Source organism: Myotis nattereri (genome assembly GCF_964212035.1).
Source record: "Myotis nattereri genome assembly, chromosome: 6".
Classification (NCBI taxonomy): Eukaryota; Metazoa; Chordata; class Mammalia; order Chiroptera; family Vespertilionidae; genus Myotis; species Myotis nattereri.
The window spans coordinates 97846267-97872882 of NC_138081.1; the positions used below are offsets into that span (position 1 = coordinate 97846267).

General features: G+C 57.5%; 1 protein-coding gene across 2 annotated transcripts in view; it reads left to right on the plus strand.

Moving 5' to 3' along the window:
- The window catches only part of PACRG (parkin coregulated), a 306942-nt gene extending 292036 nt beyond the window's left edge, over positions 1-14906 (plus strand). For both annotated transcript variants that reach the window (XM_081094592.1, XM_081094593.1), the window contains one exon: positions 14568-14906. In XM_081094592.1, the coding sequence (XP_080950718.1) occupies positions 14568-14728 (161 nt within the window). In that variant the 3' untranslated portion in view covers positions 14729-14906. The remainder of the gene's footprint in view (positions 1-14567) is intronic.
- Positions 14907-26616: the final 11710 nt, after the last annotated feature.

Here is a 26616-nt window from a genome sequence, read left to right on the forward strand (position 1 = left end):
CACACCTTGCTTGTTTGTGCCTGCAGGAGTGGTCACTGAAACTTGTCTCCGAGTGGAGGTCACGGCTAAGGTGACAGGCTGGGAGTACAGGGGGCTCGTGTTGCCACTGTCTGCACTGGCCGCAGCCTGGAGATGGATAGCAGACCAGTGTCCACCGCACTGGGCTCTTAACCTTCAGGCAGAACAAATGCTCTGGCTTGGCCCGTCTGCGAGCTCAGTGTCTTCGCTGTCCACACCCCACGCCTGTGCTTCCTGGGGGCCAGGGTTCCGCTGCTTTCATTTGGGGGCGGGGGGGAAGGAAAGCTCCAAATATTTTAAAATGTAGAAATGCCAACACAGGTTAAATCCATCACAGAGCATCACAAATGTTTACAGTAACGCTTTTCACACACAAACCAAATAATGATTTTGTATATTATTTGTAAGTAATCCAATTTGAGGGTAACCCCCAAAATCTTGATTTAAGGCGCTTGATAAACATGAGGGCTGGACCAACCAGAGCCCCGGGTCTTGCTGGGACGAGCCTGGCAGGTAACTGAGTGAGGTCTCCTGGGATGAGCGAACTGAGGAATGGTGGGAGGGGGTGGTATGGGGGGGGGGGTGCAGTCACAAGGAAAGGATGTCAAGAAAGCTTTTTAGAAACCTAAGCACTTGCAAGTGTTCTTCCTACTGGAGGTGATCAATTTCTCTAAGTAATTTATTGATTATGGATTTCCTCCGCATTTCCTAAGAGCCCCTCGGGGTCTTCCAGTTCCCAGGGACGGCGGCCCGGGGGAACCTGGAGAGATCCCAGCAGCTCCCAGGCCACCCCCGGCTCTGAGGCGGCTCGCTGAGTCGCAGGAAGAAGCCAGGCTGCGTGGCTTGTGCTGCAGAAAACTCGCTCCCGAACTGCCTGCGCCGGCTTCCAGGGCACAGAGGCTGATTCTCTTATAGAAACGACCCAACAGATAGACAAATGGGCTACAGCTCGGAACACACCCTTCTCATAGGAAAGAACAACCCACGGAGCCAAAAAAAAAAAAGAGGATTGAAAAACGTTACTCCTCCTCAGTAATTAAGAAACGCGAACTATGCCAGTACCGGTTTAGCTCAGTGGATAAAGCTTCGGCCTGCGGACTCAAGGGTCCCGGGTTCGATACCGGTCAAGGGCATGTACCTTGGTTGTGGGCACATCCCCAGTGGGGGGCGTGCAGGAGGCAGCTGATCCATGTTTCTCTCTCATGGATGTTTCTGGCTCTTTATCCCTCTCCCTTCCTCTCTGTAAGAAATCAGTGGAATATATTAAAAAAAAAAAAAAAAAAGAAACGCGAATTAAAGCAGCGTTGAGTAGCCTTCCGCCGGCCCTGGGCCAGTAAACACGCTGCTAACGGTGCCGCCAGGCCGGTGCCTCCAGGCCGGTGCCGCCGGTGCGCGCCCGCTGCTGGGCACGCTGGGCTCTGGCCCGGCCTTCCGACGCCAGCGTGGCCGTGTCTACACCGGCAGCTAAACCTGCGCTCGCTGTGAAGCAGCGCGCTCACTTGTGAGGGTGGGTCCCAGGAAACAGGAGAACTAACGGGAAAGGCTGTCGGCACGGGAACGGCTGCTGCGCGGTCATCTGGACGGACGGCGGGACTCGGCGTGGATGTCAGGGCCCTGACGGAGGCGCTGGCCGAGCGCGTTCACCCCTTCCACGCACGGCCGTAAAGCCCTTAGAAATTGCGATGGTGTGTCCAGCGTCGGAAGGACGTGACAGCTGGTGAGACCAGGCTCGCCGCCCCCACGGCCTCCCCCAGGGCCTCTGCCTTAGCTGCTCCGCACGGCCGCCTCCGGCGCCAGCTCCCGGCACCCCGTCTCAGCGGACGGTCATGTTCTCGGGAGACCCTCCCGGGCGCTGCGCCTGCAGATCCTCAGCCCTTCCCGCCTCAGCGCCTGCTCCCGTGCCTCCTAGAGCTTCTCGCCCTGAACACTCCCCTGCGCAGTGTGTGGTGCTGAGCGGCTCTTCCTCCAGACCCGCGTCCACGCTGGTCCCGCACTCTACCCGCAGCTGCGGGAACGCCGCGTGCGTGACCTTGAAATCACAGAGGCTGCACCCCTACATCCGAGTTCCCTTCAGAACCCGGCTCCTGATTTCCCCTGTGGATCTCCCACCTCATTCCCCTCGTCCTCCAGCTGGGAAGCCAGTGTGCAAACATCCCGAAGATGGGGCTCCCGGTGTGTGGGGTGAACCAGGTAATAAACTCCCCCTCCTGCATGACTTGAAGACAAAGGGATCATCCTGCTCTGGTTCTGAGGCTGTAGAGGGAGCCATTTTATTCAACAACTAGGTGCCCGATGCACGGAATTCCTGCAAGAGTAGACCATCCTTCCCCTGGCTGCGGGCACCGGCTTCCCTCTGGCCGCCGGCAGAAACCTGGGACCCGGACTTCCCTCACAGCCCCGGCTTCGTCCAGAAGAACATCCAGTCTAATTAGCATATTATGCTTTTATAGATAAAGCAGAAAGCTTGCTCATGGTGTCCTGTGGGCAGTGCTGCTTGTCTGTCGGAGGAGAGTGCAGTCGGGGACAGGCTGGGGTGCTGATCAGAGTGGCTGCAGTGGTCACAGTTGCTGCCAGAATTTACCAGCGGCGTGTCATGGTCATGAGACAAAACATGTTCTCTTCACCCTTGCCCTGTCCCTCCAGGCAGGGGCGATGGCACCTGTTTCCATCAGAGATTCAACAACGGGCGAGGCCCCCTGAGCTGGAGGCAGCGCTGTTTGCATTCCACAGGGAGCCTGTGCCCAGGCCGGCCCTGGGGGTACAGCGCTTCCTTCCCACGCGGCCTTGGGCTGAGCTCTCCTCCTCTTCAAACCCTGAGGCAGGGAAAGCAACTGTGTGCACTAAACGGAGGAATTTCAGTGATAAAAATGTAACTCCGGCAAATAAACACCCTTTATTCAAAAGTATCCACCGTCAGCACATTTCTCCTATCGGCATTTGCAAAAGCTTTAGTTTCAATTCTTGTGCAAACCCAATTTTGCTGCTCCGGCAAATTACTGGAACACGTTTTCATCTTCCGCCCACAATTTAAACACCTCTCTCTCTCTCTCTCTCTCTCTCTCTCTCTCTCTCTCTCTCTCCCCCCCCCCCCCCCCCACTCTTCACCATGTGGTGAGAATTTGATTGGACTTCAGCAAAGCCCTGGGCGTTCTCGGGCAGGCTTGAGTCTTTCCGGATTGTGTCGGCTCTAATGGGCTTGGTGGCCACGAGGCTGTCCCTGGCACGTTTAGCTCCCCAGCGTAGAAGCTGGTAAGAAGTGGCCGTCGGGGCTTGGAAAGCTACCGCGCGGCTATTCTCAGCTGAAACGTTGAGAAAGGTTTCTCCGCCGTCACTTTGACACAGTGAACTCAGGTCAGCCCGGCCGATAGCTTTGACTTGTTCATCAAATATATTATTTTTGCGTTCATCGAGCTCATTTGACAGGAGAGGTTCCCGCTCTGTAGAACGTCCAGCTAACTGCTTGGAAATGTGTTCCCATTTCGCACCCAATAATTCATTTTAGAAACGTCAAAGGGCAGGCAGCTCCGGCAAGCTGGGGTGTCTCCCTGAAGCGGGGGGGCTGGTCTGCGGAGACTGTGCACTGCGCTCCTTCATCGGAAGCTGCACCAGAGAGTGTATCTATTTATGTATGTTCTGCAGCAGAATAGCCGTACGCGGAGGCCGTGTGGTCCCCGCCCCTGTGGCTCCACGCCCCTCCGTGCGGGCTGTCAATCACTTTCTGCTATGACGGCATCGCCAGTGGACGCACCAGCTTCTCAGGCCTGAGTTCACCACGTCGATGAAATTCCAGATTCCACTAGAGATCATTTGAGGAGTACATTTCCCCATAGTTTACTGCATTTGCTGACGACACTTGTTAGAAATCTGACATTTCGCCCTGGCCGGTGTGGGTGAGTGGATAGAGCATCAGCCCGCAAACCAAAGGGTCCTGGGTTCAATTCTGGTCAAGGGCATATACCTCAGTTGCAGGCTCCACCCTGGCCCGGGCCCTGGTTGGGGTTCATGCAGGAGGCAACTAGATGTGTTTCTCGCACATCGATGTTTCTCTTTCTCTTTCCCTCTCTCTTCCACTCGCTCTAAAAACCAATGGAAAAATACCCTCAGGTGAGGATTTTTTTTAAAAAGAAAGAAAGAAACCTGACATGGCTCTTTTCATTTTTGTGCCTTAGTCACACACAACATGAAATCAGAGCTGAACATAGGCCGTATCATTAATGTTTCCTGGAAACAGAAACCTGTGCCAACAGCTGTCATTCTGGCTCATTTTTTAGTTTTCAGCATCAGCCTCAAGTAGCGAAATTACTTCCAACAAGTTTGCATCTCTCCTGAAAGCAGACATCAATATTTCCTTACCAGCAGAAATCATTATTTGGCTATTTCTTGCGTTGGCTGGAAAGTACCATGTAGCTCCATAAGAAATTATATTCACCCAAATTTAGATATTCAGTGAAGACACTATTTTAAAAATCCAGTATTTTTTTTTTTCATCTTAGAGCAAAGGCTGCTCATATAGTGAATGGGATAATCTGGTTTTTCATTTTGGAAAGAGAAAATTTTTCCTCTCAAATTTAAGGGTGACTCGGGTAAACCTCACTTTAAACCAAGGTGGACTTTGGAAAAGAGAGGAGGCTATTTAACTGCCAGCCCCTTTATGTGCTTAAACTCACCTGTTCAAACCTTTTCAAATTCACAGAAATACTATTGCTGAGGGTGAGAACTCATAAGTATGTGAATAGCAAATAAAGAATAAGAATTAGTTTAATTACAGTCACCACATTTAACATACAATGTATTTAGAACTGAATTTTACTTATATAATACTAGAGGCCCGGTGCACAAAATTCATGCACTGGGCAGGTGGGTAGGATGGGGGTGTTCCTCAGCCTGGCCTGTGCCCTCTTGAAGTCTGGGAGCCCCACAATCAATGCCCCACAGAGGAAGGCCCTGCCCCATCTGCCACAGCCCGCTGGCCAGTTGCCTGAGCCTCCCTCTGTGGCATAATCATGGGGCAATGGCGGGGCCCCTGACCAATGGCACCCGCCTTGGCTGGCCTGGCGCCAGTGGGTGTCATAGCGTGGTCATCTGGGTGGTGGTTCCACTATTTGGCCATTCGGTCGATTTGCATATTACTCTTTTATTACTATAGATCTGGATTCAGAAAACCCATGACGTGGGCATTAGTTTATTCATGTATCCCTTTCACAGCTGTCTCGTTTGCACTTGATGCCAACACGTGAGGTTTATACCTCCTGTGATCCTGTCTCTCAAGAGGTGGGGAAGTGTCGGAAAACTACTAAACATAAAACACGGCCCAAGGTCTAGAGCAGGGTGGGGAACGGTTTTCCTGCCAAGGGCCGTGTGGATATTTATAACATCATTCGCTGAACATAATTCACGTCATATAAATTTATGTTGCTACGAGGAAAGCTCCTAGAGTTTTTTAATTTGTAGTCCTGCCTGCGGTTGCCTTGGCAGGGCCAGACCAAATGATTTCACAGGCCTGACACAGCCCATGGGCCGGACGCTCCCCACCCCTGGCCTGGAGTGGCGTGTGGACGAGGCAGGTGGGGGTTGCTGACTACGGCTCCAGGAATTCAAAGGAAGGAAAGAGGATTGTGGGGTCAGCTCCACAGAGGAAATAAATTCCAAACCAGCCTTGAGAGAGGTCGGCTTCGACTGCCCAGGAGTGGAGGGCAGTGTATTCCTACGCGGAATTATAAAGACCTGAATAGAAATCTCACACCTCGGGGTTGGGGAGAAATCCATTCTGAGTGGAGAGGAAGGTCCTGCTGGGAAGAAGCAAAATATAAGACCAGTCTCAGAAGGGAGAGCAGGTGACAGAGGCCCCAGAGGACGGGGCGTTTGAATCTGATCTGTCCAGCGACATGGCGATGCTACTTATTAATCAGGAGGAAGCGTGGTTAGGAACATTGATCTGCAGGGTGAACTAGGAAAAGGAGAGCGTGAAGGTGGGAAGCTCAAGTAGGCGATGACCTACATCGGGGTGGACTGGGGGGCAACTGGAATCCGATTTATGGGACCGCCCACGGTGCTCTACACAACAGCCGACCAAACAGAGCGAAGGCGGAGACGAAGAGGACCTGAACCTCTTAGCGCACCCCAGGGCTCCTTACGGCATTGGGCTCCTTCAGGTTCCACGCAGGAGTCCAGAGAAACCGTTTCCTGAAGGGACATAGAGACCCACCACTCTTCCTGGAGGCTGGGAAGCTGGACTCAGATTCAAAAACTGCCCCAACATCTGTGGCTTGAATTGGGCATGTTTTGGGGTGTTTTTTAAGGACAAAGACCATTCAGATGCCTCCAGGACGGCTCCTTTTCACCACCTCCGCCCCTTCCCGCGATCCTGCAGAGGCAGGTTCTCCCAGCGCCTCGGGCCTCACTCTACCAGGCATCCCTCCACCTGGACAGCAGCTCTCAGCCGCCGCTCCGTCTCGCGCACATTAAAGCCCTATCACTTCCCCATCCGAACACCATGAAACTCATACCCAGAGATCTAGAAACAGCACGTAAGCCCTCATGAAGACTGGAGGGACGGGATGTGAAATTAATCCTCGAGTCGCCCATGTTCCTGGTGTGTTTTGTGAAAAAGTCCTTGAAATCAGGCAGCCTTGACTTGTGTCTTTCTGCTTATATCTCTGCAAAAGATGTCATGGCTTTAAGGATGTACAATGAAGCAAAGAGAGCGTAATAGTCTGTATATAAAGGGAAGTTAAGATGAACCAGCTCATTGGCTGCAGGTGGCGGGCTTTCTCCCCCACATCTCACACCTAGGCCCTCTCTCCTAAAGATATTCCTTCTCTACGGGGTTCAAGTTCTTCTTCCAGATACCAAGGCCATGTTACTGCTCCCTGGCTCACTCTCTGTGTTGACTCGGATGTTCCCGTTACCCTCCTGTCACACATCAGCAGACCCCCAGTCTCTCTGTTTCCGCCACCCCAGCCTCAGGTCGTGCCTGGGTCATGTACCAAGGGGCCTCACCTCTCCACACCTCCGCTTGCTGCTCTGAGCAGGGGAGCCGACCATAATACTCAGCTCCTAGGGCTAGTCTTAGTTTCAAGTGGCGTTGTGCTGGCATTTCTGTTGTTGTTATGATGATCCGCCAGGAGATAAGCCACGGGGAATAGGTTGAAGACGAGAGTTGGACCCAGAACTCTCTCTTCCTTTTCAGACCCGGGCTTCCCAGTGAACCATGTTGGCCAACAAGAAAGAAAACTTCCATGTCAGACAAGTCCTTACCCAGAGAGGAGCGTAACCCACCTGTCCGGAGTCTGGACCAGACTTCTGTCAGCTGAATCTATTTTAAAAATCAATGTGTACATTTGATTTTTATTCTAAGGAATCAGAGTCTACACAGGCCTATTGAAATAGCAGACGAGAGTACTGTTGGGTGGTGTGTCAGCAAATACTTTGAGGTTTTGACAGCGTTCTCTTCCTTATAGAACTAATTACATAAACGTTGGTCCTTTTGGGTTTTCTTGGAACTTGATTTGAAAGCTGGATTTGATGCTCACGAGATTTGTGACTTGCTCTGCAGAATTATACCGTTGCTTTGTGAACACTTTTTCAGTTCAAAATACATTGAATAATCATCATTTCCAAAGCGTGTTTCAAAGTTATATTGTGATATAAAACGTGATGTTGGGATGGGTAGGAGCCAAAAACCACCCAAAATTTAGTCCCTTCTTTGTACAGGGGAGGTGACTGAGATTCAGAGAAGGTAAGACACCTGTCTATAGTTAGACTGCTAGTAAGCTATTGAACATTGCAGCTACTAAATTGTTGAAATATTATATGACAGGTTATGTGCCTCAAAGTCCAGTTTCCCCCGCTATACCAGTACACTCCCGTGTTTTCATTGCTACTGTCTACTTTGCAGTTGGAAAATGGCAGTTGTTTAGAAATTTTCATTGTGTAGCTGATGGGAAATTTAAATATTTCATTGACAATTGGGCCAAGATGATCATCTTTAGTTTCACAAGTGATCAATGCCCCCGTTCGGAAGGTGCAACCCTTTCCCCGAGCTTTCAAATCTACGGTGGCTCAGCAACCTCTTGCTTTCGTCACCTGCCTCCTGTGCCAGAGAAGGAAGAAGAGAGGGAGGCATCCGGCTAGGAATCGGGGTCTTGCTTCAAAGCTTTTATCTTCAGAGGAAAGAAACCCTGTGAATCCCATTCATGTCAACAAGACCTGAGGGGACTTGAGGTGCTGCAGCCCGTGGGCACCTCTGCACGCCAGATGCTGCGGTTGTAAGTTTTTGGTTGCAAAACCATCACAACGTTGACTCGCACCTCCCCGCCATGAACCAAGGCGTTGGCGCCGCCCATCGTAACATTGTGCTGAAGAGTCTGTTGGAAGCCGTCACTTCACCAGAGGATATGAGGTCACCCGGGAAAGGCGGGCTGTGTAGGCCAAACACGGACCACCCGAGCTCTGAATGGGATGTCACGTTATGGTTAAGAAGATAAAAAGAAAGAGGGGAAAAAAAGGTCAGTTCCCTCAAAGTATGGACAGCAAAGCCAAAAGCAGAAAGTGAGGCCTTTGTTCAGGATTCTAAAGGGGCCTAACCTCAGAACATCTCCCAGAAGGCTCGCCCCTCAGAGTGCAGAAGAAGGAACCCAGGCCTTGGGTTTTCCCGTCTCCCCTTTCGCTTCTGTTCTCTCATCTCCAGAGACAACCACAGTGGAATTCATAGTTGTTGCTACTGTAATTTTCCAGACTTTATGGGAGAAAGGCTTTTATTCCAAAACAGATAACACTGTTTCTATAAAGTAAATTGAGTTCAAACTAACTCCAAATAAACAGACATTTCCAACAAAACAAATGTTGACAATTTAATCTAGGTCTTGAGTTGAACATTTCTTGCAAGATCAAATATCTCCATGCCTCTCTTTTCTCCCTATCTTAATTCTGATTAAATAGGAAAACAAGCTCAAAAGCAACCATTTCCAAACTCATAAATATCATGAGTTATCTTTTTAATGACATCTTGTTAGATGAGTCATCTTTTTAATACTTCGCTCTCGGAAAATGTCAGCTTATGTGCAAACGGGGAATGAGTTTGGGTCATCGCAATCTCATAACTGCGAGGCCTGCTAAACCCAAAGGGGGAATGTGCTGAGTCATCCAACAGGAAGTCTGCGATGGTTTAATGGCACCGAGAAACATCATAACAGCACTTGCTGCAGGCTCCACCTGCACACACCTGCCAGGACCTGAACCCAGGCCCCACGGGCTCCCCCTCTCTCCAGCGATGTGGGCAGGGGCGGCTCCAGCTGTGGCTGATGCCGCGAGGCTGCAGGTCTTGGCAGGTGAAACTCCCTCAGCTGGCTCTGAGTGCTGGACATTTTTTAGCTCAGCATTTGAGGAAACCAAAAATGCCTTTTCTGATCCAAAAAGAAACAATTCGGTGCGTCCTGTGAGCATTTTATAAACTTCCGCTCGGCATTGCTTCATGGGGACTGTCCGGCCCAGGTGGGCAAGCACCAGAGGACCCAGGGACAGCATGCGTGCTGTCTGCCGGCTGCTCTGTCCCAGGGACACTCTCCTCCCGAGAAGAGCTTCCGGCCGGACTTGGCCTGGGTTCTCTCCAGATGCCCTGTGTGCAGAGCGGCCCAAGGACAGCCCCCCCGAGGGACAGCGACAGGCCCCCGGAGGGTGCAGCCGCCGCCCCGGCCACGGCCACGGCTGTCAGAGCCTGGCTCTGCGGCGGTTCAGCCTCGGGCGGGACGCGCAGGGACGGTGGGTGTTGGCGGATGTGAGTCATTAAGTGTGTTGCACGCGGGGGCGCACAGGAGCCGCTGCTGTGGAGCGTGGCGGGGACAAGCGGGGCTGGCAGGTCCGCGTTCGTGCGGGGCAGAGCGGTCCCGACCGGCCGGACATCCTGTGACCATCCCTTCTTTCCTGAGTCACTCGCGGGTTTCCATCGAGCTTCCCACGCTCGCGTTTTCTTTAAGAATGTTCGGTCCGCCCGCTCCTCCCGCGCCCAGGTGGGGAGCGGGCCAGGCTGACAGGTGGAGGGGTGCCCGGCGCTCCCCTCCTGGGGCCCTGCCCTGCCCCGGGCCCCCCCGCGCCCCTCTGAGGGCGAGGCTGTGCTTCCGGGGCAGATTCGCAGTTAATGAAAGCGCTTCTCCTCCCGAAATCACACTGATTGGCCTTCCTATGGGGCCAGAAAGGCCAGGCCGATCCACCCATCGCTTCCTCCGTGAGCGAGGTGCGTCCGCGGCAGGTCTGCGGGCGGAACCCGGGAGCAGGCAGGCGCGTGCTGGCAGTTCCGACGCCCTAAACGATGCTCTCGTTTCCAGATAACAGTGTGCGTACCCTTTCCCACAGCGTGTGTGTGACGTGTGACGTTTAACGCGAGAGGCAGATCCAAACTGCAGTGCACGCTCCTCGGGGCCTGGGGCCACCGGTCAGTGTTTGCTGCCCTTCCCGCCTCTGAGGGGGAGGAGCCGAGGGCCTCACACACATCTGATTCGGACGCAGGTGCTGGAGGCAGCGGAGGCGCCAGGGGCCGCAGCCGGGCTCGGGGGCACCATCCGTCCTGTTTCATGGCGGGTGCGAGTGACCACTGTGTCCTAAGTCCTAAGTTAGGCTTCCCTGGCGAGAGGACCCCCCCCCCCTGCCGCCACCTTCCCCCCCAAGCAGGGGCCTTTCCCTCAGGCGCCCGCCGTTGCCCGCAGCGCCTGGCTGGGTGCGTGGCCTGCAGGCGGACAGCAGGCCACAGCGACTGCCACGGACGCTGCCAGCGGAGGTGCCATGTGCCCGGGTGGGAAGTCCTTGCTCTGGCCGCCCACATTGTCCCTTTTTCAGTTTTTCCCTTTTTCCTATAATAGTCATAACTTTAAAAAGAAAAATAATAAAAGCTTCTACACAGCTCAGAAATTGCAAAAAAGCTCAGAGGACATTTCATCGAAACCCTACGTGACACGTGTCTGCCGCCCGCCCACGTGTGCTGCCTAGCAGACATCCTGTGACGTGCGTGTGCGTGTGTCTGTCACCTCCCTCTGCCATGACCCTGGGCGACGACGTGTCATGGCAGCCACTTCCCCCATGAGACGCATTCATGCCCAGGAGGATGCCACCGCCAGCCCCGAGAGGGGCAGGGGCCCGTCCCAGCACGCCCACTTCGGCCCAAGTGGCATCTAGGGAGAGACGGTCCCCGGTGGGGACAGATTAAAGAGGGCGAGGCAGAGAGCATGCCAGGGTGTTAGCCGTAGCGCCTGCGTCGTCAGAAACCATCTCGGAGGAACGTATGTGCTTACAGCAATGCCCACGCGGGAGCAGCAGCCCAGCGCTGGGCACATGCCTCCCGCCGGCGGGAGTCTGAGCGGCGCCAGCCCCGCTCCGCACCTTCTCCCTTTGGCAGCGCACTGTCCCCTCCCCCTGCTGCAGGCCGGCGGGTTGGCTTCTAAAGAAAACGCAGCTTTTGCATCATCGATGTGTCTTTTTAGCCGCGGGACGTGAAGCAGGCTCCTAGCTTCCCACACTGAATCGTCATCTTCCTCCTCAGAACGGACGATTGTAAATGCCCACCCCTTCCACGCGCCCGATCCTGGCGGCATCCTTTCCCCCAAAAGTGCAGACACACACTTAGAATGACGATAAAGGCAGTGTTTACTCAAATCCATTCCGTTTTCACAATTGAGCTCTCAGCTGTTGAAGGGTGTATACATTTGGGGGAGGGGGGGACACCCCGTATTGAACATGGTGAGCTCACACGAATCCCCTCAAGTTCAGATTCTCAAAGACCCGGACCCTCTTGCCCGTTTGAAAGGGGGGCCCCCTTGCTCCCCGCCTCTCCCTGAGCTGTCCCCCCATCGTCTGCTTGGGGACACAGAGGGACGTGTTCCTTCTGCCCGTCTCCCGCCAGCGACGCTTCTGCAGCCACAGAGCAGTTCAACTCCAACCCACTTTCTGAACCAGCAGCTTCCATCCTGCTCTGCTCTTTTTATCACTTGGGTGGACACACTGTGGAGGAACAGAAAAGCTACATGGTTTGCTCACTCCTACAGTTCAATGTTTTCTGAAAAGTAAGAATGGGTTATTATTGAACGAAGGGGGTGCCCGTCAGGGCGGCATTCTGCAAGGCCGTGGAAAACAGGGTGGGTGAAGCTGCCTTTGTGTGCGGACTTTCCAAGCCCCTCGCCTCCGCCGGGAAAATATGCCGTATGGTCTATTCAGTGCTTGACCTTTGCCTAATGCGCCAACAAAAGGCACCATTTATTCGTGATCGGTTTGCGTCGCTTTGTCCGTGAGGAACTGGCTCAAGCCTGTCACGACTCAGCACCGTCACCGATGACATTCCCGTGCGCCCACCCGGACGTCTGTGCCCTGGGCTTGGCTGTCCTGTGCCCACGTAGGTCCTGCCACCTGCCCCGCAAGTTCATCAGGAGTGTCACTTGGGGGGCTGGGGGGGAGGCCCTCGAAGATCAGCCCCTCCGATTGGAACCCTGGGACGACGAAGCTGTTTCTAATAGATAGCTCTCCGATGTCCACCTCCCTGGTCACACGGGGCCCCGTCTGTCCCTGTCCCTCCTGCCCCTTCCTGGCACCTGTCCTGCTTCTGTCCCCTCTCTTTTGGACTTTCTTCTCTAACATGTTTTATCTCCACACACACCCCAACCTCCTCCTCCTCTCAACTCAACCCAAAGACCTCCAATTGCAAAGTCCCCCAAATGGACCAAGACCACTTGCCTTCGCTGAGGGAGGGACTCACTTAGACCACCGTGTACATCTTTTAAAAAAGGAGAGAGAGACAGAAAGACAGGGAGGAAGGGAGGGAGGGAGGGAGGGAGGGAGGGAGGGAGGGGAAAGCCTGCTTGCTTTAAGAGTATATTGGTCTGCTTTTTTTTTAAGTTTATCTTTTGCTCAAAAACAATCGGGCATGAGCCCTTGGGTCAAGCATTGTCTCTTCTGCGTGTTCTTGGTAAGTGTCGCCTGTGGGTAGTTTAGCCGATCAGCTGCTCTGTAACTCAGACTTCCATCCCCCCACCCCCACCCCCAGCTCCCCATGGGAGAGCAGAAAACCCGCCTCCTTGCCAGGCTGTGGGAGCCGCCCTGAGCTCCCTGTGCCGAATCTGATGGGCGCTATAGCGTGAGACTCCTGTCTCTTCTCTGCCTGCAAACCGGCCCTGATTCCGCTGCCCTGACCCCCACCTGAGGAAGTGAATCAGGGACGATCTGTGTGCGCTGTGCCGTGGAGACGGCGATAAGAACTGCTAATGCAAGCCGTGTGGGGTTGTAATTGTCGCTGTGTTTCTGATCTGAACCATTACTCAATCTCTTTTCAAATGTCTCAAAAAACCAGGGAGAAAAGGCTTAAAATCCCATTTTTCCCTCCTTAACAGTATTTTCATATATGGCTCCAGAATGCTTATCTTGCTTGGATGTGAAATAGTTTATCGCGTAAAACGCATACATTCCAGGGGCTCTTCCCGCCCAGCCTCCTCACTCTCATCACAGCTAAGAGGGGCCTGTGAGCAGAGGTGCAGTGACCACTCGCCCACTGGGAGAGTCCGCGTGGACGTCCTGGGACCCTGAGTGACATCCCGCGAACGTGGGCAGTGACTGTGACTGACTGTGACTAGAGAACAGAGCCGTGGAGGTGTCAGCCTCTGGACTGAAGCGAAGGTCCCCGTGGCTGTCAGGTGCCCGTGCACTTGGGTACCCAGCCCAGGCCTCTCCCAGGCCGGGCGGCCACGTGCTTGCTCGCGACGAGTGAGAGTGAGGGCCCTGTGAGGCCTGGGGAACGTCCACGCCGGGTCCCCCTCGCAGGCCAGCCCGAGGGGTCCCTGCCTCAGGCCGGCTGCAGCGGCCACGGGGAGGCTGGGCCCCCGTGGGGACCTCCGGGCACCCGCCCCGGGCTGACCGCCCGCCTGGCCTTAGAGAGACTCCCAAACCAGCAGAAACTCCCCTGAAGCCGTCACTGGAACTGCCATCCAGATGGTAGGGATCAGTCGGGGGCCGTCACAGCGGCAAAGACACGTCCCCTAGCCCCCTGCACCCAGAGGGTGGGACCCACTCGAAAACAGCTCTCGGGGTAGGGACACGGCCCTGGGGACAGAGATAAAAGCTGTACAAAAGCCACGCCGACACGGGGAGGCCCAGCCTCTCCCTCCAGAGACCATCCGGTGAGCCGCACGGGCCACACTACCCTGCCCGAGGCTGCTCCTTCCAGGCCCCGTCGGGGCTTTGAAGGACTCAAGGCCCAAGAGGACGGTCTCCGTGTCACTGTTGATTCGAGGAAGCGGTGCCCCGGCCCCTGAGCTGTGCTGTCGCCATGACGACCCACAGGGCCTCCCGTTTCTATAGATGAATTCGCATCCGCTCCCGCCTGGGACGTGGTGCTTTTGTACGCCTGTCTGTCACCTCTCCCCAAACCCCGCAAGGTCGCGTGCAAATGTGCAAGCAGGCGATGCTGGCGCCCCCTGACCAGCCCCCAGAGGCGGCGCCCAGGCTGGTAGGCTGGTGTGCGGGGCACCGCGGGGGCCGCGGGGCAGTAACGGCTCTCTGTGTGTTTCCCGACCCAGTGAACTCCGGGGACGGCATCGACTACAGCCAGCAGAGGAGGGAGAACGTGGGCGACCTGATCCAGGAGACGCTGGGGGCCTTCGAGCGCTACGGGGGCGAAGAGGCGTTCATCAACATCAAGTACATGGTGCCCACCTACGAGTCCTGCCTGCTCAACTAGCCGCCGGCCGCCGGGCGGGGCCGCCGGGGGAGGGGTCCCCGTGCTCCGGTCACGGGTCTGCGCGGGGCTCCTCTCCTTCTCCGACTCCTCCAGCCGCTGGGACAGTGGCCTCGGCCGGGCGCTCGCCCGCTGGGAGCAAGGCTTCCCGATACATAAATTGTGCCTGTTTCTTAGATTACAGTAGTGTCCTGTGCTCATTTGTCCCCGAGGAGCAGGGCCCCTTTCTGCAGCCTGGGCAGCACAGGAGTCCCAGCTCAGCCTCCACTGTTTGGACAATAAACGACAGTTTCCATACTCGACCCAGCCATGGCCCTTGTGTGTCGGCCGGCCCCGGGGGCGGTGTCCGGGCTGGAAGGAGCGGGTATGCCGACTGCTTACAGGTGTTTGTCACGGAGACACGCGCCAGCTCAGCAGCACCTCTGGGACCACCGATAAGCCCGCGAGCCCGACCGGCAGGGCTCAGTGGTTGAGCGTCGACCTATGACCCAGGAGGTCACGGTTCCATTCCCGTCAGGGCACAGGCCCAGGTTGTGGGCTCGATCCCCAGTGTGGGGCCTGCAGGAGGCAGCCGATCTAGGGTTCTCTCTCATCATTGATGCTTCTATCTCTCTCTCACCCTGTCCCTTCTCTGAGATCAATAAAAACATATTTAAAACAAACAAACAAAACCCCAAAAAAGGTAATTCTGTGTCCCAGGGACACAGCCCTGAGCCTCGGCTGGAACTGTAACCCAAGCTTCCAGCCAGAGTCGGGGCTGGCAGGAGCTCCAGGCCGTGTGGGGCGGGGGAGGGAGGAGCCTGGGTGCGGGGGGCGCAGGGTGAGGTGTGACAGGTAGCCCGGAACACGTGACTTCGGACAGTGCTAGTCTGGACGCTTGTCCCTCCATGTGGGGCAGGCATGCTGCTGACAGATGTGGGCCAGCGGTTTGTTTAGGGCTTGTCTTCACGTGGGGTAGTGACTTCTATGCGTTGTAATCATTTGATCGTCATGAACAGGCCCTGCAACAAACAAATCCGTTTCCTTTCCTCGGCAATTCACCTGCCCTTCCTCCTCCCGCCGCCTGCATGGTTCTCCGGCCGTGCTCTGGAGGTCCGATGGCAGGATCTGGGAATTTTATTGAGACCCCAAAAATAGACAAAGAACATGCACTTTTCCCTTCAACTGGAAAAGGAAAAAGGGCCTGAAAGGAGGGCCCACCGGGAGACACTCAGCCCTGACCGCGGCCGCACAGCTGGCCCGGCGGGAGCTTGGGCGTCGGAAACTCCACCCAGGAAGCCTCCTTCTGCAGCCATTTCTGCACGAAAGTGGGTCTAGGAGATGCGAACCCCACCCACTGAGCACGGCCTAGAGGTCATGGTCACTCGTTGGTTGAGACCAGTTTCCGAAGGCAGACACCGCACTTGACCCCTTGCTCCTGGCCCATGCTCCCGGGTCCCTGGCTGGGCGCAGGAGGGCCCGCCAGCGTCCGGGTGGCCACAGCACAGCTCCTGTGAGCACTTTTGCGGGTGAACAGAGATGCCTGACTAGGTAGGACACGTTGGCCGTGGTGTGTAATGTTTTGAAAAGGCCTCGCTGGAAGCCAGTGCCAACAGGTCACGGCAGGTTTTCCTTAAACGATGCTACTCGGTGGCGCCCATCAGCGCGCCTCTGGTGTTGGGATGTGGGCGAGGGCACCGTGTCCGTGTGCTGCGGGGAGATGGGGGCTTGCCGGTGCCTTTGGCTGTTCCTGCAGGAATTTCCCACGTGGCTCTGTCAGGGCTCAGGAGCCAGCCTGGCCTCGCGCTCTGGGCCACGCTCACAAAAACTGCCTGGCGTGGGAGTGAGAGGATCCCCACCCACACACACACACACACACACTCGCACACACATGCACACGCACACATGCACGCACACACATGCACACACCCATGCACACTTAGCCAAGAGCCTCGCCTTGGTTTGGGATTAAAGCCTCAGGGTTCACTTCCCAGCTCTGTGACTGGCTACGCTGCCCTGGGCGAGCTGTTGAACCCCCTGAGCCTCTGGCTCCCGGCCCGGCGGACAGCGATGACGCCGGCCTGCAGGAATGCTGCCCAGCCCGCGGTGGAGCGAGGCCGGTGCGGTTTCTCATGCCCGCGGGCCCTGATTTCAGAGAGAAACAGCAGAGCCACCATGGCTCCCCTCCTCCCCGCAAAGCCATACCCACCTGGGAACTCTTCCGGCCACACGGGCTCCCTCCAGGACAACGAGGGGGCTTTGGCAGCGACAGGTCATCTGGCAGGAAGCCCACCTGCCTGCCAGGCAGGGCCGTGTTTTCTGGAGACTTTGAGGCAAACACTCTCCCAGCAGGAAGCAGGGGCAGCCTGGCCTCTGCCTCTCCACCCCCAGGTACCGTCTCATCAGCTCCGCTCAGCCCCTCGCCAAGCGGGGACAGGGTCAGGCTGCCCGCTGAGCCCACGGGAGAGGGCGCCGCCCTGCTGCGCTTTTACCTGGAAACTTCCTTTCAAAGGGACGGAGAAGTGGGCGCGCCCGTGGGAGCAGGTCTCTGTCCTGTGGGACCGTCCTCTCTGCGGGAGGCCGCCGGCCAGGTGCGGGTGTCTGGGTGGGTCCGGAGCCCGTGACTCAGGTGCTTCAGAGCCCAGAGATGGTCACTGAGACCCGCCTCCCCCCGGCTGCCAGGCCCAGGGCCGAGCCAGGAGGGGGACCTTCAGAACTGGCTTTGAGGTCTCTTTCTGCAGAGTAGCTGCCCTGTGACCTTGAGCTCGTTATGGAAACTCTAAAACTCAAATCCCTCAGCCCGATGGCTCAGCCACGTCAGCCTTCAGGTCTGTGACAGGCCTCCCAGCACAAAGGCCTGTGAGGAGAGGGCTCGGCGGGGAGCCCAGCGGAGAAATGGAAGCATGGGGGGCTGCGGGGTCCCCTGTGACAGCAGCTAGCCTGGCGCCTGGAACAGAGAGGTGCTGCCTCATTGTGTGACACGGGGGGCAGGGGGCTGGTCCAGTGAGGTCCCCAAAGGCCGGTGTAGGTCTTGGCTCTGGCACGGGGCCTGCTGAGGAAGATGTCAGGTCTCTCAGCAGCCTCCCTGCCCCCGGGAGGGCGCCCCTCGGGCACTGCCTCATCTGCGAGGGCTCCTGCCCATCACTGGAAGGACCGCGCCGTTTCCATGGGCTGACTGCGCGCAGAAATGGGACGTTCAGAAACTCTGCGACATGGTGGCAGGCTGGGGTGCGGAGTGGGGCTTTTAAGTGGGAGGTTTCTTAAACCAGCACACACACCCTTAGGCCCTCGGGGGCTCCCAGGGAGCCCTCCAGGAAGCCTGGGTGTGGGCCACGGACCTGTCGGGGCGCCGTACTGCAGAGAAGCGGACACCAAGCAATTTGAAGTCTACTCCAATGCCCCTGCATCGCTCGCTGCGTTTAGCTATTTTGACATGTTTATCGTGAGGCCTTTGCGCACAAAGTCCGGTTTCATTGTGCAAAAGGGATAGACTGGGAGATGGAGTCAGAAGATCCCAATGTTTGTGAACGGTTCCCTCCACTGGGTCCGGTCCCAGGCCATTCGCTCTGGGCTCGCCCCCACTGCAGCAAAATGCCTGTGCCCACCCCGTCCACGCCCCGTCAGAGGTTCTGTGCCTGTGCCCACACCATCCACGCCCCGTCAGAGGCTCTGTGCCTGTGCCCACACTGTCCATGCTCCGGCCGGAGGCTCTGCCTGCAGCCAGAACTGTGTCCTCGCTCAGCAAGGCCTGTGTCGCTGGATTCAATTCGCTGCATAATAGGAGCATTTTAGAACCAGAGCTCTGAATAGCCCTTTTGTCTCCTCCCTCATGCATCTGGGGCAGCAAACATGACATTGAAATGCAGCAAGAAACATGCCCCATAAAGAACTTGATTGATAAAAAGGTAAATTTTTAATAACCCCTCGCAGGCCCCATTCGAGAGGGGTGCGGAGCCGTCTGAGCCGGGCCTGTCCAGCTCTCCCAGGAACTCCCGCAGTAAAAGGACGTTTTGGGGGCAAGGGCACCCCCACTGCCAAGCATGCTGCACTGGGACAACCTCAGCCCCTGATCTAACCTCCCGGGGGACCTTTGCTGAGCAGGGCGTCAATACCCACCCCCCAAGCATGCTTTTCCCCGTCACTCAGAGCAGCAAAAATGACCCCGACGACGACACGCACGGACATGCTTTACAGGAGGCGGCAGACGGGTCCTTCGGACTTGCCTGACTTTCTGAGAGCGCCGCTGACGCAGCAGAGGCCGCTCCGCTAGCCAGTCCACGGCGCTGCAGGGCCCCGACCGAATGCAGCCTTTCTCCGGAAAATCGCCGTCAGCATCGGCAAAGCCAGACAGGGCAGCGAGAGGGGCCACCCCAGCCCCCCTCCCGGGCTCATCATCAGGGGCCCTAATGGGACGATGCGTGTGACACCCAGGGCCCTGGGCGGCCTGGGGATGGGGACGCTGCTCTCAGTGAGGGTCGGACGTGGTGCTGGCTCCCCGAGCAGAGCTGCGGACACGCCACCAGGACGTCGGGGCCTGGGACACCTCGGTGGGCATCCTTAGAACTGCAAAGGCTGTGGGTGGAGGCACAGACACTCCGGACTGGCCTGAAAAGAGAGAATCTGGTCCCAACCGGAACCATAAAATGAAGTCTGGGGGGTGGGGGTGTGGAAGGGAGAGCTGGAAGTGGGTGAGAGGCGGTGAGTCGGGATTTGGCTGGGACTCAGGCCAAGGCCAGGGTTTGAATGGCAGCTCCACCACCATGCGACGATGTTCGCCTTCCCGCACACCCTCCCAGCCTCAGCTTCCCCATCTGAGGAATGGGCGGAAAGCACACTTCGGAAGGCCCTGAGGAGTAAATGAGGTATTTTGTGAAAATCAAGTAAAACTGAGACTTAGTCTTTCCACGGAAGGCCTCTGGCCTGTCTCACTATGAATATTTGATAAATGCAAAACCAGTAGCATGAACATGAACCCACACACGGAGACCCTCACCCGCACCTGGAGCATGCGGCCGTCCGGTCACAATGACCGCGCAGGTTGTGCTGTGAGGTGCAGGTGTGACTTCAGGGCCGTGTGGTGTTTCGTCACCCCCGCTCCCGGCTCCCCGCCCCCCCCCCGCCCCTGCGTGGACAGGCCCGTGTGCTCCTGGCTGAAAGGACCGAGGCCTGAAACTACGTGTTGTGTCCACGTTTCGCACCTGGCGGTGGCTGCCGTGTCCCTGCAAAGCGGCAAGCACTGCCCTTCGCCGTGGTGAGCCCAACGCCCCGACGGACAGAGGGACAGTGTCACCCCCAAAGACGGCCCCGCCCGACTCCTCACGGCCGTGTCTCGGTGTCCCCCACCTTCCTACGTCGCGTTTCTCCGGAGCTTTCAGCCCCTCCTGGTCTTTAAAACCCGCTCCACGGTCCGTGGCTGGACAAACACCTTTTACTGTCTGAGAGCCACAGGCACAGGCGGGCGAGCGGGAGCGGGGGGGAGCGCAGTGAGCTGGACTCGTGTGTTTCTGCGCCTGTGAGCTGTGATTCTCCCCTCAGAGCTGCTCCTTTGGTGCCCTCGCTCCCTCCCATGTCCGGGGCCTGGAGGGCGGGGGCTAGGGATGGACGCTCCCTCTGCAGAGGTGCGCGGGGTCCCTGCAGGGGAGGAGCAGGGGCTCCCGAGGCCTGTGCTCATGTTGACCCGGGGCCTTTGCTTTATGCACGGGCCACGGCCACTCTGCTCCGTCACCCGAGGCTGCTTCGTGGCGGGGGGTCTGGGCCTCGGGTGACCTCCGACCTTCTCCTTGGCTGAGGCTGTGCCCCGGCTGCTCACGGCGCCTCCACTCCCGGGCAGGCCCAGAAGAGCCATAAGTGACATCAAGGGCACGAGGAACAGGGCACGTGGCCTGGAAGTCCCTGGGCACCGCCCACTGCTGACACCCCCAGCCCCCCGGCAGCGGGGCGCGGGGAAATGGGGTTCAAAGACACACGTTGGTCCAGGGCCCCCCAGCTGGCCACAGTGAAGCCCAGGGGCCGGCGTGACTCCAGGCCCGTCACCACCCGGCTCCGGCGTGTCTGAGGAGGTCATGGGGACCATGGTCAGGCTCCCCGGCCCCAAAGAACAAAATCCCCCCGAGCTGGCGCCCCGGGGGACACCGGGCCCGGGCCACACTTAACCTGCCCCGCGGCTGCGGCGGCCCAGGGACTGCAGACCCGCCTTCCCCCTGGAAGCTCAGGGCGCGGCGGGGCCCCGCCGAGACGGTCCGGCAGGGTCGCCGGGCACGTGGGGCCACGGACACGCAGAGGCCCTCCCTGCCCAGCACTCCCGGAGTCCTCGCCCTGCAGTTAACCCCTCGAGAAGTTGGTGACACAGTGAAGAGCGTTCACCTGAAGGACACGGCACAAAGGTGGGGTGTCTGCCCGGACGCCCGCCTCCCACGCCCCACATGGGCATCCCTTCCTGCCGCCTTCGCTCCCGGCCTGGCCACCGGTCTAGCCAGGACTTTCCTCCTGGGGTTCGGGCCCGGGCGGTACCCCTAACTGGTTCAGGAACTCCCCACTTCCGTGTCTCCCTCCCTTTTGGGTGGACGGGATCAGCCCCAAACCGCTGGGAGCTCTTGGCCCAGGAACGGCCGTGTGGGGGGCTGTTCCCCTCCTGTGCTCTGAGGGGTGAGGGCCAGCTCTGGACAGCAGGGTTCCTTCCAGGAGCAGACTCCGGGGTCCGATCGGGTCGACGAGGCCCCTGGCCACACGGCACCTCCCCCGCATGGGCCTGGGAAGAGGCCGCATAAAGCCCGGCCATCGAGTCCGCTCTGCAGGGAGCAGCCGGGCCCCCAAGATGCTGCGGCCCTGCCTCCCACAGGGGCAAGCTTGGCCCGGGAGGAAGTGGGGCTTGGCCCGAGGTTGTGCCAGGCCTGGGAACCGCCCTCCCAGGGAGGGCCGGCGAGCTTCCTGGCCAGCCCGCGGCCTCCCAGGCTCCGGGCCCCTTTCTCCGGGCGGAGGGGCCGGGCTCGCTTTCTCACAGTCCTCTCTGCCGGAGGCACTTGCCATGGCGGTCACGCCAGGAAGCCGCTTTGTGCTCACTCGGCCGCTCTTTGTCCCCCGGCCTTTCTGCTCCCTCTAATCCCTTCTGGCCGGTGCGGGCATCCCCGGGGGCTGGGCCCAGCCTCGGTGACCTCTCTGGCAGGGCCCACACTGCGTCCTCACACCCCGCAGCCTCCTTCCCCCCTCCTCGTTGTCCCTGAGTTTTCCAACCTCTTTTCTCTCGTGAATCCTGACGGCCTGGGCGCAGTGGGAGGCCCGGGGAAGCTGAGACAGGGCCCCCGGTTCTACCGGGACAAGCACCATGGTTTGGTCCCGGCACAAACGGGACCGTCCCGGGAAGCAGGTCGTGTTTCCACACCGCAGGCCCCCGCCTGTGAGACAGGACGTGGTGCAGCAGGTCTCCTTGGGTTGCAAACTCATGTCCTCCTCATGTCCATCCCTCCATCGGCCGGCACCCCTTAGAACTGCTGCGGAAAGTCACGCCACACGACCACAGAGCCGATCGCCACGCTTGAGGCGGTGCGACCACGTGCTGATCATTCGCCGAACACTGCCCACCAGCCGTCACCCTTGGGTAAATGCAGACGATAACTGTCGCTATGTGATGATGATTTATGTCGGCAAAATTACTACGTGTTTTTTCCAACCTATGGCCCATGCACTGAAATTTGTTCAAAATAACAGTGAGTCAATACCAAAAAACCAAAACCCTTTGTTACTTTAATTATAAGCAGATTTTGGTTAAAAGCCTTTTAGAATTAACAAGGTGTTCGTTGTCACATATGACACAGGGGCCGGAAACTGTGTCCCTTAAGTCCGAAGTCCCTTAACTCAAGGTCCACAGAATGGAGGGTTTACTGTGTAGAAATGTGAACGTGGCTTCTCTCTTTGGGGCTGGTCTCCATTGTCTGATGTCTACAATGTGCGTGTCCCACTCCTGGTGGGGGTTGCTTGTGCCCCGCCCTCCCGCCCCCCCCGCCCCCATTTCCTGGTGAAGCCGACCCCGCAGGAACCGAGAAGGTGACCTGCTGGGAAGTGGTCATCGCACGTCGGTAGGTTAGGATGAGCTCACCCCGCGGGAGGGGGGCCATGCCAAGGTCAGGGCTCCTTATGGAAAGAGGAAATGTGCACCCGGAGTCGCACACAGGGAGGACACGTGAGGAGGAGGGCGGGGATCGGGGCTGGGGAATGCCCAGGGCCGCCAGCAGCGCATCCAGAGCGGGAGAGGCCCGGGCAGGGCCGCCCGCACAGCCCGCGGCGGGGACAGCCCTGGTGACACCCTGTCCTGAACTTCTAGCCTCCAGACCGTGCGACATTCATCGCCGTGTTCTCGGGCCCCGGTTTGTAGCACTCTTTGCTGCAGGCTTTCCAAGGAATACAGCATCTATCATAAATAAGAGATGACTTAAATTTAAAAATTAAAATAGGATTACGGGGGGTGCGGGGGCGGCTGGGGGGGGGCGGGGTCCCCCGAATACGCCAGTGGGAGCTCTCGGCGCCTCAGGAGCCTCTGTCTCCCAGGGCAGTAGGTGCCATTTCATAAACAGCTTTAATTACGAGAACATTCTTCCTCCGCTAAGCCCAGGGCTGCCTCTCTGGCTGAGCCGCCTCCTGCCCGGGATCTCATGAGTCACTCCCTGTGAGTCATGGCCCCCGGAGCTGAGCAGAGGACGGCCCGCTCCTGGGAGCCACGGCGCTCAGCCGCACCCTCCTCACTCAGCCTCCCCTTCTCCCGCCCCAGCACCCCAGCACCCCAGCACGGAGCCCCCAAGAGCACCTGGGCAGACAGGGGCCCCGGCCCACGCGGTGCCACGCCGCCTCCATGAGCTGGGAGTCTATTATTGTAATGAAACGCCCCGTCCTCCGGGGACGCGAGGATGTGCACAGAAACCTGAGCCGCTGGGGCCGCGGGTCGGAACTGCTTCCCAGAATAACCGCGCTGCTCCGTGCCGGCCCTGGAGGCCGCCGCTTCCTGTGCGCAGGCCCGGGAGTGAGGCGAGGGTGTCTCACACACTGAAATGCAATCACCCGGACAATCGGAGGAAGCGTGGGCTCCCTCCTCGCGGCCAGCGCTGCGGAACCTGCTGATGGAAGGGACGAGATTCACTCCGTTGCTGCAAAGGCCCCAAGACTTCCTTTCCCCAAAGGAAGGCCGGGAGGAAGGCCGTGGCACCATCTGCTTCGCTTCAGGCCACTCCATAGGCAGAAGCCCAGCCCCCAGCCCTCCTGCTCCCAGACCCAGGGCCACGGAGGGAGCTCCCATCAGTCCAGGGGGTCAGGGGAGGGAGACAGCCTCCTGAGGGAAGAGGAGGGAAAGGTAGATAAAGGGGGATAGAGAGAGGAGGAAGGGCCTGGGGGTCTGGGGGGGGGAGGGCCAGGCCCCCCAGCAGCCTCTGTGACCCCCTCTGTAAAGACCCAGCCCAAGCCCCACACTCTCCACGTGGTTCTCCCTGCCTCTGGGCTCCCCCTGGCCCTACAGTCCTGCTTCGATGCCTTCCCTGCATCCCACCCCCTCAGGTAGAAGACATGATCCAGCGGACGCCATCCCCTGGATCTGGGCAGGCCCTCGTGGTCCCAGGCCCCTCCCCTGCCATGCCCTGTCCTCTCCTCACCCGGGTGGCCAGGCAGAGCCTCCTGACAGCCTCACGGAGCCCAGGCCTCTGCCCCAGGCTCCCTGTGCCCTTCCATTTGGATGTGGTTAACCTTGCATTCCACGCCCTCCCACGGGCATCCAGGTGAGCAGAGAGCACCCCAGAGCTGGGTGTGACTGGAGCAGCCCCGCCCTGGCCAGACCCCCAACTGTGACCGTAGTGGAAGGGGCATCCCTTTGGTCTGCACCAGGAACTGGGCCCTGAGGCACTTCCCCACGGCCCCTGGGCAGAGGAGGCCCGCACTGGGGCGAAGCTGGTCTCTCATGCACCAGGTGCGTGGAAGTGACGTCTGAAGCACGCAGCTGGGCAAGGCCTCACCCTTCTCCTGGCTCTGGAAACAGACTCTCGTCCGCGCCCTCTGAGGACGAGGCTGCCGGGGTAGGCCGGAATCGGTTCGCCCAGACCGAGCAGTGAGCCTGAGGCCGGTCTATTGGTGTCCATGGAGGTGGAATCGCACCTTCCCGCCTCCTGCAGGACACGGCCTGGGAAACACATCCTTTTCCCACAGAGAAGTACCTTGAAGGAGGCCGGCCTCTCTCAAGAGACACGTGAAGCCACTCGTGATGGCCTCGGCTCTGAGGGACTCCCTGAGTTTCCTGATCCGAAAGCCGAGACCCGGGCCCGACCCCTGAAGGGCAAGTACCTGGCACGAGGGCACCGCTTTCCTTCATTTGTGTGTGCGGGAGACAGAAGCAAAAGTCAAGCTTCATGTAGACACAGCATCAGCACCGTCTCCACACGACAGGCCAATCAGAGCTGGCCTGTAAGCTGACGTCTGTGGGCCCTACATGCTCTTGGGGAGGACTCTACCGTGTCTACCTTCCAGTGGTGGTCCCCAAGCCCACTGGTCCTCGCTCGCATGTCTCTGAGGGCTGCACCCAAAGACCCCCCCACCCCTTGCTCTAACTCCTAGGCCCCTCTGCCTCTCTCTCCCGTGGCCTGGCAGCGCTAAGCAGTGGGCTTGAGCATGGGAATGGCTAGCTCCAGCCAGCAACGTCCTCTAAGCACGATCGGCAAGTTCCCATGGCACCTGGATAACCCGGACGCATGTCCAGAGCTTCTCTGTGCTGCAGTCTATCAGTCAATCAGCTGATCAATCAATATCTACTGAACACCCTCTGCAGAGATCTTGGAGGTGGGGGAGCTCAGATCCATCTAATCATCTCATGAAAACTTAACGGCCGCATCTACACTACGGGTATCAGAGACAGGAACAGAGAAGATGCCAGTAAAAGTACCTTGAGAAATGGCATGTGTGGTGTCGCACAAGCTCTGAGTCAGGCACCCAGGACAGGTGTGAGGTGATGGCTCATTGTCGTTTTAATTTGCATCTCTCCGATGATCAGGGACTTTGAGCACTTTTTCATATGTCTCTTGCCATCTGTATGTCCTCTTCAGAGAAGTGTCTATTTAGGTCCTTTGCCCATTTTTCAATTTGTCTCCCTTTGTTGAGTCCATTGTATGAGCTCTTTATACAATTTCGAGATTAACCCCTTCTCTGGTGTGTCGTTGGCAAATACGTTCTCCCACACAGAGGGCTGCCTTTGCAGTGTGTTGCTGGTTTATTTGCCTGTGCAGAAGCTTGTTAGTTTGATGTGGTCCCATTTGTTTAGTTTTTTCCTTTGTTTCTCTTGCCCTAGGAGATGTTTATGTGAAAATTCTGCTACCTGAGATGTCTAAGGTTTTGCTGCCTGTGGTTTCACAACTTACAATTTTTATCCCTTTTTTGTGTATAGTGTCAGTGGTGGCCTAGTTTCTTTTTTTTTTTTTTTTACAATTACCTGTCCAATTTTCTCAACACCATTTATCGAAAGGACTGTCTTCACTCCGTTGTATGCTCTTGCCTCCTTTGTCAAATATTAATTGAGCGTAATGGCTTGGGTCGATTTCTGGGGTCTCTGTTCTGTTTCATCGATCTAGACGCCTGTTCTTGTAACAGTACCAGGCTGACGTGGGTATTTTAAGCCCCAGTGGCCAGTCCCATTCCTCTTCTATGGAGGGCTTTTAACATCTAGTCATCTCTTGAAGACTATCCCCGGGCGTGGAGATCTTTTTGTTACATACAGAGTTTTGAATTAGAGGGACTTTTTTAAAAAATCATAACTCAAGTCCACCCATCTTCATCTTAAAGTCAGCATGAGTAATATCGTTGTCCCGGTGGGAGACGGAAAAAGAGGCCGTAAACAGTTGTGCTTTGGTCCGAGAGGGGAAGTGCGTGGAGTGTGGAGAGCGACATGGTTG